The sequence below is a fragment of the Onychomys torridus genome, chromosome 7 (assembly GCF_903995425.1).
Source record: "Onychomys torridus chromosome 7, mOncTor1.1, whole genome shotgun sequence".
NCBI lineage: Eukaryota > Metazoa > Chordata > Mammalia > Rodentia > Cricetidae > Onychomys > Onychomys torridus.
This window is the reverse complement of record NC_050449.1, coordinates 71934388-71949419: the sequence shown is the minus strand read 5'-3', so window position 1 is coordinate 71949419 and position 15032 is coordinate 71934388. Positions and strand designations below refer to the sequence as shown.

Here is a 15032-nt window from a genome sequence, read left to right as displayed (position 1 = left end):
AGCACTCGGTAGGCAGAGACAGGCGGATCTCTGCGAGTTCCAGGACAGGCTCCAAAGCTACAGAGAAACCCTGTCTCGATAAAACCAAAAATAAACAAACAAACAAAATCGATTTCATCCTGCACTGCTGTAATCTCAGCACTTAGGAGTTTGAGCCAGAAGTTCAGGGCTCTAAGGCTAATTTTGGTTACTTAGGGAGTTCAAAGTCAGCTCAGGCTACCTGAGAAGAGAGGGAGGGAGCAGGAGAGAGGATAAGAAAATGACCATTTGAGAATCTCAAACTGTGCAGCTAGAGCAGCATTTTACTACTGAGCTATATTCCCAGCTCTAAAAAGCCCCTTTCAAAGTCTGAGTGAGCATGGTGGTACAGGCCTACCTATAATGCCAGTACTCAAGAAGTTAAGGTAAAGAGCCCCTGTTCAAGGCTAGCCTGAGCTATGCAGTGAAGAAATAATTTTCTTTTTGTTGATGTTGTTTTGTTTGAGACAGGGTTTCTCTGTGTAGCCTTGGCTGTCCTGAACTCACTCTGTAGACCAGGCTAGCCTTGAACTCGGAGATCTGCCTGCCTCTGCCTCCTGAGCACTGGGATTAAAGGCGTGTGCTGTCATGCTCAGGAGAAATAATTTTCAATTGGTATAGCAAGATGAAAATGTGACAGAAAAATGTTAGTGTCTAAAAGTGCCTAAAATTAGGACTGTACCATAGTATAGTCAGTCAGTCCAGAAAGACGCTTGGAGCTCTGCAATTGTGTATGTATAGTAGAAGAATGTTAGTATGCCTCTTTACTCTGATTATACCTGTAATCTTTACATTTCTTCCTAAGAGTGCACCCTCGTGGATGTGTGAGCAAATTAAGAAAAGTAAAATATTATTAGTAAAAAACCAGGTGGTGGTAGTGTAATCCTTTAATCCCAGCACTCAGGAGGCAGAGGCAGGCGGATCTCTGGGTTTGAGGCCATCCTGGTCTACAGAGGGAGTTCCAGGATAGTCAGGGCTACCCAGAGAAACCCTATTTCGAAAACATATATATGTAAAGAGGTGTGTGTGTGTGTGTGTGTGTGTGTGTGTAGATATAGTCTCAACGAAGTCACTGTTTTTAGCTCTGATTTTAGTAAAAAGCACACCGTATCTGCTGTAACATGAAGTAGAGGGGGAGGAGCCCGAACGAATTAGGGTTGTGCTCAAAACTGGGGTTGCGCAAAAAGTGAGTGCTTTTAATGAATCCTGATATTAACTTCAGTCTTTCGGAGCGAAGCACTTGAACCCTTCCATCCTCCAGGTCTCTTCCTCAGACGGAGGACACACGAAAGTGACCTCAGCGAGGGGGCAGGTGGAGGGGTGGCCTGGGCCACCTCATTCTTGGGAGAACAGACGTGGCCCTCGGTGGGGCTGGTGGTTAGCAGGTGCACGGCGGCGGCGACCCGCGGGGGTGGGGGAGGGTGGGAGGAAGGAGGGGGAGGAGACTGCGCTGCCTCCCCTCCCCCGAAGCGGAAGTGGCTCCCTGCAAGCAGCACCGGCTGCAGCCAGTGTCTACCAGAAATAAACATTAGACTCCCCTCGGCTAAAAGGTATCTACGCTTAAACACAAGACTCGAGATTTCTCTTCCTTTGTGGAAAATCCCCACCATTATCTAACTTCAAGAGCACTCTGTAGGCTCCTTAGGAGTCTCGTGCGATTTTTCTCATTTTCGGGTTGGTATCTTAGATAGCATCCTCCATATGGCGTTTGTAAAGTGTATGCTCCCATTCTCTAATATCTAGGAAAAGATCTACTTTCTAGGATAGCTTTGGGAGGAGCGGTTCAATTTTTGAATATTACTTTTCTGCCTTATTTAGCATAATCATAATGTGAGCTGTACTTGGTGACAGGTTTGTAATTCCAGCTACCTAGGATGCTGAGGCAAGACCACCTCAAGCTCGATGCCTGCTTGGGCAATTTAGCAAGACCCTGTCTCAAAAAATAAAGTAAAGCAGGCTTTGACACTCACACCTGAAATCCTAGCACGTAGGAAGATAAGGCCAGTCTAGGCTATGTGAAACTGCCTCTAAATGCAAGGAAATAAAGTTTTTTGTTTTTTTTTTAAACTGCATTAGAATACAGATAGAAAGCTGGCTTGGCATATGCCAGGGCCTAGGTTCACTTTCCACTATCAAATAACAACAACAATAATAGCAATAACAATGGTGATGGTGAATATATGGCTAAACATCATTTTTGTTTCAGGAGTAATTTTGAACCCATTCTGTCAATTATATTTAGAATGTTTGATTATAATGTTGGGTTTTTTTTAAAGATGTATTTATTAATTTGTTTATTATGTATACAGAAGGTGCCAGATCTCATTACAGATGGTTGTGAGCCACCATATGGGTGCTGGGAATTGAACTCAGGACCTCTGAAAGAACAGTCTGTGCTCTTAATCTCTAAGCCATCTCTCCAGCTCCCAGTTTTTTTTTGTTTTTTTTGTTTTTTCTTCCCGAGACAGGGTTTCCCTGTGTAGCCTTGTGCCTTTCCTGGAACTCGCTTTGTAGCCCAGGCTGGCCTCGAATTTACAGAGATCTGGCTGTCTCTGCCTCCAGAGTGCTGGGATTAAAGGAGTGTGCCAACACCGCTCGGCTTAAGACTTATTTTTAAGTCTGGCCTGCAGGCAAAGGTACTGTGGATCTGCCAATGAATGTAGGTGCCCTGGGAGGCCAGAGGTGTTGGATCCCCTAGAACTGGGAACTAAACTTCTGCCCTCTGGAAGAACAGCCAGTGCTCTTCACAACTGAGCCATCTCTCCAATCCTGTCTTTTTATTGCTTTTGTTTTTGGAGACAGGGTTTATCTGTGCAACCTTGGCTGTTCTGGAGCTCTCTCTCGAGATCTCTCTCTCTCTTGATCTCTCTCTCTCTTCCTCTCTCTCTCTCTAGCCCAGGCTGGCCTTGAACTCACAGAGATCCTCCTGACTCTGCCTCCCGAGTGCTGGGATTAAAGGCATGGGCCACCACCGTCCGGCTTCAAGACCCTTTTTAAGGATTAGATTTTAGCCTTGATTCTGAACCTCGAATAAAACTTTCAAAAGCTCAATTTCTAGCTTTCAAGATTGAAGACCAGTCTTAGTTGCTAGAGTGCATTTGTGAAGCCCAGGGTTAGATTCCCCAGCACTGCATAAAACCAGGTTGGTGATGAATGCCTGTATTCTCAGTATGAGAGGTGGAGGCAGGGGAATCAGAAGTTCAAGGTTATCCTTAATTACTTAATGAGTCTGAGGCCAGCCTAGGTTACTTGAGGTTATGCCTTTCTTTCTTTCTTTCTTTCTTTTTTTTTTTTAGATTTATTTATTTATTATGTATACCGTGTTCTGTCTGCATGTGTCCCTGAAGGCCAGAAGAGGACACCAGATTTCAATACAGGTGGTTGTGAGCCATCATGTGGGTGCTGGGAATTGAACTCAGGACCTCTGGAAGAGCAGTCAGTGCTCTTAACCTCTGAGCTATCTCTCCAGTCTGAGGCTCTGTACACCAGGCTGTGGTGGTGCAAGCCTTTAATTTAATCCCAGCACTTGAGAGGTAGAGATAGGTGGATCTCTGAGTTAGAGACCAGCCTGGTGTACACTGAGAAACCCTGTCTTGAACCCCTTCCCCCCACCACATAAAAGAAAACAAACAAACACACAGAACAGAACGAAGACCAGAACCCCAAGCTTGGGAGGCAGAGTCAAGAGGATCTCTGAGGCCAGCATAATCTACATAGTAAGTTCTAGGCCAGCCAGGGCTACACAGTAAAATACTGCCTCAGAAAACAAACACACACCAAACTAGGGCTGGAGAGAAGACTCAACAGTTAAGAACACTTGCTGCTCTTGCAAAGGACAGGGGTTCAGTTCCAGCACCCAGATCAGGCAGCATATAACCTTCTGCAACTCCAGGGGAAGGGCACCAGACAGACACACAGTGCATAGACACAGATGTAGGCAAAACATCCATACACATAAGATAATTAATTACAACAAATAAACCCCTTAATGTTCAGTCTTTCTTTAGTTTTGCTTCAACCCCTCAGGTCATAAAATAATGGTTTCTTTATGTGGTCAAAAAATTGCCATTCTTGTTAAGATATGGTACTGTTGTTAGGCAGGGTGATGCATGTCTTTAATCCCAGCACTGAGGGAGGCAGAAGCACGTGGATCTCTGTGAATGAGGCTAGCCTGGTCTGCAAAGTGAGTCCCAGGACAGCCAGGGCTGTTCACAGAGAAACCTTATCTAGAAAAAAGCAAATAAAAAAATAAATAAATAAAATGTGTGCTATCATATTACGCTAATAATATATTAGCCTAAACCATTAGAAGCATGCACTGTTAAAGCAAGCATGGAAACTAATATCTAGTGTGGCACTGTGACTACTACTGTAATACACTACTAACATAGCTAGCCAACTGTGGGATTCCAAAGAGGACTCACTAACCAGTGTTTCCAAGGAAATAAATGAGAGCAGAGAGATTGGGTCTATTGGTAGGGATTGGTTTTCGTGTGTTTCTTATAATTTCTCTGGTTACAAATAGGCACTAGGATATCAAGATAATTTTATAGGACTGGCTAAGAACCGTAGAAAAATTATGTGTGAAAAAAGAATTTGTGAAATGAGAGAGGGTAATGTGGACATTATAGAAAAGGCTTTTGTGTGCCTAGCCTGCATAGACCCAGTGTTTGGTCCCTTAACACCCTCCTTGGCCAGAAAAGGCTTCTGTGGATAGAAAATGATTAGTTGTATATACTTTAGGGAAACTTTGTCTGAGATGCTTTAGTTACAATGACCAGAGTTAAAGGAAAATGAAGGTAGAAACCTGATGAATGAGAGAACCTGCTTTGAGAAGGTTGTAAGGATCTGTAAAATAAGTATTAGGAAGGCAATCACAGAAGGCTCCCCCTTCCCCCCAATTATGGAAGAAAAGAAGCCTGTATGGTGGGAGCAAGTCTGTAGTTCCAGCACTTGAGAAGTGGAGGTAGATGATTATTAGAAGTTGAAGGCCAGCCTCAGCAACATAGTGAGTTTGGGGCCAGCCTGGGCTATGGCAGGCAGGTTCTGTCTCAAACAAAAACAACTTAAGGAGGTGGTAAGTTGGCTTAGTGAGTACAGGCATTCACTGCAAAGCCTGACTTGAGTGGGACCCTTTCGACCTATACAGCTGAGGGGGAGAACTGACTCCTGAAAGGTGGGTGTCCTCTGGTCTCCACACAAGTGCTGTGGCATGTGCATGCACACACACTAAATAGTGCTATTTTTAAAAAAGTTAAAAAACAACAGTTTGGCTTGTGAAATATAATTGAAAACTAGAAGTAGATAATAGATAAGAAGCAAGTAAACATTATGTAAATTTGCTTTGAACTGTTTCCAAAATTGTCTTATATTTCATTTTTTTTTCTAGTTTCACTGTGGATTCCTATCCAGAAGCAGATCCTTTGCAGATGTCATGTGTTTCTGTGGACATTAGTCAGTAGGTCCTCAAATGCTCATTAGGTTGGTTCAAAAAACTCCAATGTTTCTTACTAGGCAGTGATGTCGTACATCTGGAAGAGGAGATCTAATGATCCATAATCACGTTATTAAAAATAAATGCTCTATGGGCTAAAAATGTAGCTTAGTGATAAGAGTGTTTGCCTGATGTGCAGGGGCCCTGGGTTCCATCTCCACCATCCCATATCCCATTTCAAAATGCTTTTGCCATGGCTAACATTAAGAAGCAAACAATTAAGTTTTTTTTTTTTTTTTTTTTTTTTTTCTGAGTGCCTGCCCTGAGAGGCATTTAAAAATGGCTACGACAAGCATGGTGGCGCACGCCTTTAATCCCAGCTCGAAGGAGGCAGAGGCAGGGAGGCTCTCTGTGAGTTTGAGGTCAGCCTGGTCTACATAGTGAGTTCCAGGGCTAAAAAGAAAGAGCTTGTCTCAAAAACAAAACAAAACAACAGCAACAAAATGCAGTTATGATCACTGGAACTGCAGGGAAGAAGAGCATTTAAATAGGACGAACCATTTTTGAGAAGCTCTGATTTCACAAGTGTTAGGGTAAGATTGCTGATGTTGGCTTCTAAATGAGGCCATGTGGTGTGATTAGATTCTTTTCGGGCTCCTCATGCTCTACCAAATAACTGTACATGGAAAAAAATATGCTCTCACACACCATCGTTTTTAGCGTAACAAGCCTAGAATCAGAAGTAAAGCTAACTGTAGGATTGAATCCTATTCTGAACGGAACTCCTAGGGCGTGAAGCGCGCTACAGGCTTCCAGAGAAGCAGCTGGCGTTGGATGGAATGAACCAAGAGGCCAGCACAGGGGCAGATCCGTCGAGCTCTGGTCCCCCGAGCTGAGCCCTGGGGTTCTGGGGCCCTGAAGGGTCCCCAGCATTGTGTTCCTCTCCGGGCTGGAGCAGCCAGGGAGGCGGGGGGCGAGCAGGAGGATGGCGGGGTGACGTCGGGAGGTAGCCTCCGTGGGAAGGGACACCCCGATCTCGACACTGCCTTGGCAGTGGAGTCAGGAAGGGTAGGGACGGATTCGGGACGCCCTCTCGGCCAGAGCCTCGGCGCCCCACCCCCGGCGGCTGGAGCAGAGAGTAATTCATACAAAAGGAGGGCTCGCCTGCGCCTTCGCCGCCGCCGGGTAATCCAGGGACCGTCGCTAAATTCTCCCCGCCCTCACAGCCCCGAATCGCGGCGCCCGCCCAGCACCGCGGGAGGAGCATGCGCCGAGGGCCGATCGCGGGTCGGCCGGAGCGCACAAGCCCACAGTCCCCGGGCGGTGGGGGAAGGGCGCGCCGAGCGGGGGGCCGGGGAGCTGGCGCGGGGCAAACTGGGAAAGTGGTGTCGTGTGCTGGCTCCGCCCTCTTCCCGAGGGTGGGGGAGAACGGTATAAAAGTGCGGTAGTCGCCTTAGACGTTCTTTTTCGCAACGGGTTTGCCGTCAGAACGCAGGTGAGTGGCGGACGTGGCTTCCGCGGGCCCGGGATCCCTCCTTTGAGCGGGCCGGGCTGGCGTGCGGGGGGTCGTCCAACAGGCTTCCCTGCGAGCATTCCCGCCCCGATCGGCCGGCCGTGCGGGAGGGAGAGCCCGCGGCCTAGCGGCACCCGCGGAGCCTCGCCTCGTGTCCGGCTTGCGGCCTAGCGTGCTCGGCGCGCCGCCGCGTGCCGCTCCGAGCGCACTGGGGTTTCTGCCCCGCTGGCCCCCGCTGCCTCCCGGCGGCCCGGGACAACAAAAGCAGGGGTGTGGAGTTGCTCCTCCGGGCCCCGTAGACCTCAGGTTGGGCGGGATCGGCGACAGGCGCCGGGGCGCTGGGACCCGCCCGCCCGTCTCGGAGCACATGTCCGACGCCGCTTGGACGGGGCGAGGCCCGAGGTCTGCCCGGGCCACCAGGCGTGGGGGCTGAGGTCCTGGGGCCAGGTGATCCCCGTGGCCGGCACGGTGTGGCCTGGCGGCGCCGTGTGCCCTCGCCTCCGACGTGGGTGAGGCCGGCCCGCCCGCCCGCTCGGCACCAGTTGCGTGCGCGGAAAGATGGCCGCTCCCGGGCCCTGTAGCTCGCAAGCTCAAAATGGAGGACGCGGCAGGCCGGCGGAGCGGGGCGGGTGAGTCACCCACACAAAGGAAGAGGGCCTTGCCCCTCGCCGGCCGCCGCTTCCTGTGACCCCGCGGTGTACCGGCCGCAGCTCAGTCACCCCGGGCCGCTCCTCTCGGAGCCCCGCTCGCCCCGGCTGGGGGAGGGGAGCTAGCCATGGCGTTGGAGTTTGCTCACATCGGGTGGGTGGAGACTGCAGGCAGGCCAGCCCGGCGGTGGAAGTCATTCTTGGAATTTGCCCCTCTGCGTGTGCCTGCAGCCGCGAGCTGGTTGTCGAGCCGCTTAGCGGTTCAAAGGTGGTTTTCGACGCTTTTTTTTGTCTCCCCCTCCTCTTGGTAAGGTGTTGTGAAAACCACCGCTAATTCAAAGCCAAAATGGGAAAGGAAAAGACTCACATCAACATCGTCGTCATTGGACACGTCGATTCAGGCAAGTCCACCACAACCGGCCACCTGATCTACAAATGCGGTGGAATCGACAAGCGAACCATCGAAAAGTTCGAAAAGGAGGCTGCCGAGGCGAGTGTGATGCAAGGGGAAAGATGAGGAGGGCGGGAATGTGGTGTAAGGAGGGAATGCTTTTTGGGAAAACCTAGAGATTTGGGTGTAGTAATTCTGAATTGCTTAACAGATGGGAAAAGGCTCCTTCAAGTATGCCTGGGTCTTGGACAAACTGAAAGCTGAGCGTGAGCGTGGTATCACTATCGACATCTCCCTGTGGAAATTTGAGACCAGCAAATACTATGTGACTATCATTGATGCCCCAGGACACAGAGACTTTATCAAAAACATGATTACAGGCACATCTCAGGTTTGTAAAATTTAGACTCCTGACTCTTATTAACCACCGGAAGGTTATCATTAATTAACGGAGCATGACTCTTATTTCTTAAAGGCTGACTGTGCTGTCCTGATTGTTGCTGCTGGTGTTGGTGAATTTGAAGCTGGTATCTCCAAGAACGGGCAGACCCGTGAGCATGCCCTTCTGGCTTACACCCTGGGTGTGAAACAGCTAATTGTTGGTGTCAACAAAATGGATTCCACCGAGCCACCCTACAGCCAGAAGAGATACGAGGAAATTGTTAAGGAAGTCAGCACCTACATTAAGAAAATTGGCTACAACCCTGACACAGTAGCATTTGTGCCAATTTCCGGTTGGAATGGTGATAACATGCTGGAGCCAAGTGCTAATGTAAGTGACTTTGCAGGTAGTTTAGTGGAAAAAGCTGGAGTGGGCAGGCTGTAACATTGGCTACCTTATGTTTTTTTAGATGCCTTGGTTCAAGGGATGGAAAGTCACCCGCAAAGATGGCAGTGCCAGTGGGACCACACTGCTGGAAGCTTTGGATTGCATCCTGCCACCAACACGTCCAACTGACAAGCCTCTGCGACTGCCCCTCCAGGATGTCTACAAAATTGGTGGTAAGTAGAACATTAGAATGCTGGGCTGAACTATTCTGAGGTGTGTCCAATTGTCTTCACCTTACATGCTGTAAATGTTTCAGGTATTGGAACCGTCCCTGTGGGCAGAGTGGAGACTGGTGTTTTAAAACCTGGAATGGTGGTTACCTTTGCTCCAGTCAATGTGACAACAGAAGTAAAGTCTGTTGAAATGCACCATGAAGCTTTGAGTGAAGCTCTTCCTGGGGACAATGTGGGCTTCAATGTAAAGAACGTGTCCGTCAAAGACGTTAGACGTGGCAATGTTGCTGGTGACAGCAAAAATGACCCACCCATGGAAGCTGCTGGCTTCACTGCTCAGGTAATTAAGATAGGTGGCAAGTGTGTAAGTTGTTTGCATGCAGAAGCTGAAGGCAATACTTAAGAGCTGTTTTTCTTCAGGTGATTATCCTGAACCATCCAGGCCAAATCAGTGCTGGCTATGCTCCTGTACTGGATTGTCACACTGCTCACATAGCATGCAAGTTTGCTGAGCTTAAAGAAAAGATTGATCGTCGTTCTGGTAAGAAGCTGGAAGATGGCCCTAAATTCTTGAAATCTGGTGATGCAGCCATCGTTGATATGGTTCCTGGCAAGCCCATGTGTGTCGAGAGCTTCTCTGATTATCCTCCATTGGGTAAGCATAACCTATTTCTGATGCACTAAGTATTTTACAGAATGAAATGCTGTATTATGAATAAGTCTCACTCACAAATGGTCTTTCTGTAATAGGTCGTTTTGCTGTTCGTGACATGAGGCAGACAGTTGCTGTGGGTGTCATCAAAGCTGTGGACAAGAAGGCTGCTGGAGCTGGCAAAGTCACCAAGTCTGCCCAGAAAGCTCAGAAGGCTAAATGAATATTCTCTCTAACACCTGCCACCCCAGTCTTAATCAGTGGTGGAAGAACGGTCTCAGAACTGTTTGTCTCAATTGGCCATTTAAGTTTAATAGTAAAAGACTGGTTAATGATAACAATGCATCGTAAAACCTTCAGAAGGAAAGGAGAATGTTTTGTGGACCATTTTTTTTGTGTGTGGCAGTTTTAAGTTATTAGTTTTCAAAATCAGTACTTTTTAATGGAAACAACTTGACCAAAAATCTGTCACAGAATTTTGAGACCCATTAAAACAAGTTTAATGAGAAATCTGTCTTGTCAATGCTGAAACGTCATCACTAAGTGCTTTAGACAAGTTGGATGGTGTCCCACTTGCATCCCTGGGGATTGAACTCTTGTCATCAGTCTTTACCCAGGGCTGAGCCATTTCAAGGGCCCAAGGGATGGCTTTAAAACTAAATTTGTAATCCTAATTAGCTGTGGGAATCTTGGCTTCTAGTTACTGGTTGGGACACTGATTTGTATTTATGTAAAGAAGTTGATAAGGTTAGATATGGGATATAGTTTGGTTGGCAGGCATGGATGAATGAATCCAGGCTGACAGATGTCAAGTTGATTTGCCTTGAGCCATTGTTGGGGTTTATAAAAGGCAATGTGCCACCATACAGTAGAACTTCACAGTATATTTGAATAATTAAAATGTGAGGCAGGCTTTGGTTTGCACATTTAGAATTTAGCAATAATAAATGGTAAGCAAAAAGTTTCAAAATCTGCTTGCCTAGTTTTTCTCAGCTTTTTTGGTTGGAATAGATAAAGCTTTTGTGGGATGTAAAACATTGCTAAGTATTTGTGATATCGGGAATTCAAGCTCCTGGGGCACAAACTTGATTCAGCTGAAAAGATCAAGGTAAGAAAGACTACTCAGAATGGGGCACTTTTACCATTGGAATAGACTGGGAAGGAAATATTTAAAAAAATGAGTGCTTTCTATCTACATGTAGCACGGCTTTATGCCAGAAGAGGATATCAAATCCCACATGGGCAGCCAGTGCTCTTAACCAATGAGTACCATTCTCTAGCCCAGAAACATTCTGCATATTAAAGTGATGGCCAGAACACCTAATCTTGAGCAGGATGTTCTTTCAGCTTGAAATAATGGCAAAACATGAGTTCTATCCTAGGCTCTGAATGTGGATGTGTTGGTGTATGGGTTTGCTACACATGAAGCACAGATGTGACCCTAACAGGTGGCCTTAAGAGTTTATACACATCTAGTGTTTGTGGGATTGGGCTTGTTCAGGTTAGTGCAAGTATAATGGATGGGTTGCTGCAGATGTGAGTAGTCTTTTTAAACTAGTTTAATAAGCTGTATTCCCTAAGAATGAAGATCTACCTGGAAAATTGATTAGTAAGGGCAGGAGATGTGGCCTGTTGGCATATGGAAATTGTCAAACCTAGTTTGTGAGTGCATTGGAATAGCACCACCTACTGGCACTTCAGAGATGAAACTTCTAAAATTGCTAAAGTTGAAAAAGATAAAGGAGCATATGTTTGGAGCTGGGGGTGGAATCCAGTACCTTAAGGCTTGATGGTTGAACTCTACCGAGTTAGCTACATGCCAGGTATGCACCAGTAGAAGTGAAAGTGGATTTTAAATATTTATAGTGCTTGCTCTAGTGTGGGCTTGGGTTGAATTTGCCCTCGCTCAGGTATGGAAAATGAGTATATTGGTTCAGTTTCCAGCACCCATATGGTGGTAACAACACACATAATTTAGGGTCTCTGCCCTGTGTACCATGCATTAAATGCATATAAATATAGCCAAATCAAGGAATTTAAAGAATTGAGAATGGTGTTCTAGAGAATCACGCTTCCCTCAGGATTTCTGTGTAGCTTGGCTGGTTCTAGAACTAGCTCTGTAGACCAGGCTGGCCTCTCCCACTTAGAGCAGTGCTTGGGACATTTTAATGCTGGGAAGTCAAAACACCTAAGCCTTTTTTGCTCATCAATAAACAAGGGCTGTTGCTACTGACAATATAGGATTGAAGGCTATTGTTGGGCTCATTCTCAAGAGTTGCAGGTCTGCCTGGGTTAAATAGGTTTTGGAGTCCAACACCAGACCGGACTATATTTTGTTGTTTCAAGAAATAAAAGCCTGTTGAGACTGCTCAGTGGGTAAAGGTATATGCTGCTGAGCCTGATAAAAGTTCCGTCACTAGGACACAAGCATTAGAGCCTATTGTCTTTTTGTCCACAGGCACAACAGGCTCTGTTAAATGGATGGAATCATTTTTAATGCTTACACTGCAATTCTTAGCCACCCCTGGTGTTTAAAAATCAACCTAGTTTAGCAATTTTCCTTGGGAAGGTACTTAGTGGGTGTTGAACCTGGTGCCTTTGTACATGGTTGGCAGGTATACTACTGAACTATCATTCCTTTTTAAAAAAAAACAGGCTGAGGCCATTTTTAAACTTGTGATCCCATCATGGCCTTCTGAGAATGGGATTACACACCTACATATTCAAATATGGAGGTATTATCTCTGCATAACATACATGCCTAGTGCTTGTAGAGGCCAGAAGAAAGAGGGTTTTGGATCCTCTGGTCTGGAGTTACAGATTGTTAGCCACCATGTAGATGCTGGGAATTGAACCCAAGTCCTGGAAGAGCAGCATGTGATCTTAACTGGTAAGCCATCTTTTTAGTCACCCTACCTTATCCCCCTACTTTTGAGCACGCCTTGCTGTGTGGTTCTAGCTTGTTTAGAACTTCCCAATACTAGGTAGACCAGGTTGACCTTCCTCTTGTCTCTGCCTCCCCAGTGCTGCTTGGATTACAGGCTGGCCTGGCTTTGTTTTGCTGTGTACTTTCCGCTTGCCTCCCAATTTGTTGAGGCAATGCTCCTTCCTCAAGTCTTGGGATTACAGGTGTGCACTACATTTTTTTTTTTTTTTTAAATTTAAAGGTAGTCTCACCATTAGCTGCAAATGTGCAATGCTGTCACCTGCCATGCCTGGCTAGAATTTGCCATGTATTCTATGTATTATTCCTGTATATACACACACACACACACACACACAAACACACACACATGGTTTGGACTAAAAGAAAAGCTACCTTTTCAAAGGTATCAGGGCTGGAGAGATGGCTCAGCAGTTGAGAGCACTGGCTGCTCTCCCAGAGGACCCAGGTTCAATTCCCACTACCTACACAGCAGCTCACAAAACTGACTCGTTTCAGGGGATCTGGCACAGATGTTCATACAGGCAAAACACCACTGCACACACAAATATATTTTTAAAAAGTTATATAACAAAAGACACTGACCTAACCTGGAAAGACTAAAACTAGAGACAAATCTAGGAAAACTGAACTCCATCCAAATGGCCATGCCAAATCACAAAATATTTGGTTGCCTCCCACATAATCAGACCTTGGATATTTGACCAAAGTGGTGCCTTTAGAACACTTAAGTTCTAGCTGCTGGCACTAAAGATAGAGTCACCTGGCCCATTGGCTATGCTCCTCCCCTAGTCTACCCATAAAGACTAGTCAAATCAAGGAAGGGGCCCACATTAGTCACCCCAATCTGCTCTTGAATCACATACTGTGTACCAGAAAAGGATATGGTATTACTAGACACAATTCAGTTACTATGGATGGATTGCTTTATTAATGTTAAATAATGGCCAGGTCAGTTACATCACCAAACATTTTTATTGTATGAAACATGACCATCTTTAACCTCCCTTAACCAGCTTACAAAATAATTTTGTGTCTGTTTTATAGCACTTTCATTAATTAAAACTAATGACTACTGAAAATTTCCAAAGTCCTGAAATCTAAGACTTAAATGTCCTAAATCAGATTTTAACCTACAAATAACAAAATTAGAAACTACATGGGCTACACATACAGCATCTCACCCACCAATACACCCGAGACTGTCTTGATGTAGCTCAGACTACCCTAAACAGATGACTTTGAATTTCTGAGCTTAATGCCGCCTCTTTCAAGTGTTAAAAAGAAAAAAGTATTACGTGTATGGGTGTTTGGCCTACATGTATGTCTGTGTACAAGGCCATGGAGGCCAGGTGTCAGATCCCCTGGAACTGGAGTTATATACTATTGTGAGCCACTATACGTGCATTGAGACTTGCTCCCTTGTCCTCTAAAATAGCAGCCACTGCACTTAACTGCTGATTCATTTCTTTATCTGCTCGTCCCTCTCCTCTGCTGCCTTTCCCAGTACTAGGATTATATGTGTGTGATAGCGTAATAATAGCACATGAGCTCAAAACTTCTTAAAAGAGAGAAAGAAATGGCTGAGTGAATCTGGCAGGTTTTGTAGTCTTCATTTTTTTTTCCAAACAGTTTTTTGTTTTTTTTTAAACAGCATGTATGACTGCAGGCCAGAAGAGGGCACCAGGTCTCATTACAGATGGTTGTGAGCTGCCATGTGGGTGCTGGGATCGAACTCAGGACCTCTGGAAGAGCAGTCAGTGCTCTTAACCTCTGAGCCATCTCTCCAGCCCTTAGTCTTCATTTTTCTTTTTTTTTTTCCTGTGTAGTTTTGGTGCCTGTCCTGGATCTCCCTGTTGGCCAGGTTAGCCTTGAACTCAGAGATCCCCCTGGCTCTGCCTCCCTAGTACTGGGATTAAAGGCATGTGCTACCACTGCCCAACCCTTTTTGGGGATTTTTGAGATAGGTTTCTCTGTGTAGCCTTGGCTGTCCTAGAACTCTTCTGTGGAGCAGGCTGTTTTTGAACTCAGGGATTAAAGGTGTGTGCTACCATTGCCCAGCTCAGTCTTCATTTCTTATCCTAGCTTCCTAACCTACAGCAAGCAGACAAGGTTAAGCCTGTGATTTGGTGTACTTTGAGTAAAGTATTCTAAATTAACTTTACACATGGGCTTATGAGTAGCAAATCTACAAACTGATCTGTTTTTTTTTTCTTTCTCAAGTTTTTCCGTCTTGTTTACTTGTAAAAACATCGGACACTAGCCACTCCCACACAATATGGGGATGGGGTTGTCACATTAATTCATCCATTTCCACACTAGCAGACAGGCCTTCTGGGGCCTTGATGTCCACTCACTGACTGCATTGTTTGCCTTCTTCTGGAGACTTTTTTTTTAAAAAGGCCTCAATGACTTCAGCACCCCTGACTTA

The 15032-nt window shown here is 46.0% G+C and overlaps 1 protein-coding gene across 1 annotated transcript; it reads left to right on the top strand.

The window, feature by feature from the left end:
* Nucleotides 1–6867: 6867 nt before the first annotated feature.
* Nucleotides 6868–10167, top strand: Eef1a1 (eukaryotic translation elongation factor 1 alpha 1). The gene is made up of 8 exons (XM_036193551.1): nt 6868–6947; nt 7925–8102; nt 8215–8394; nt 8479–8775; nt 8855–9005; nt 9089–9345; nt 9426–9660; nt 9756–10167. Exons 2-8 carry the CDS (start codon nt 7959–7961, stop codon nt 9878–9880), a joined length of 1389 nt encoding a protein of 462 aa, XP_036049444.1. The 5' UTR covers nt 6868–6947; nt 7925–7958; the 3' UTR covers nt 9881–10167.
* The last annotated feature ends 4865 nt before the right edge of the window (nt 10168–15032 follow it).

Coding starts and splice junctions, on each gene's coding strand:
- Eef1a1 (XM_036193551.1), top strand. CDS start 7,959: ATGGGAAAGGAAAAGACTCACATCAACATCGTCGTCATTGGACACGTC. Junction 9,006..9,088: donor GGATGTCTACAAAATTGGTG/GTAAGTAGAACA, acceptor TAAATGTTTCAG/GTATTGGAACCGTCCCTGTG. Junction 9,661..9,755: donor CTCTGATTATCCTCCATTGG/GTAAGCATAACC, acceptor TTTCTGTAATAG/GTCGTTTTGCTGTTCGTGAC.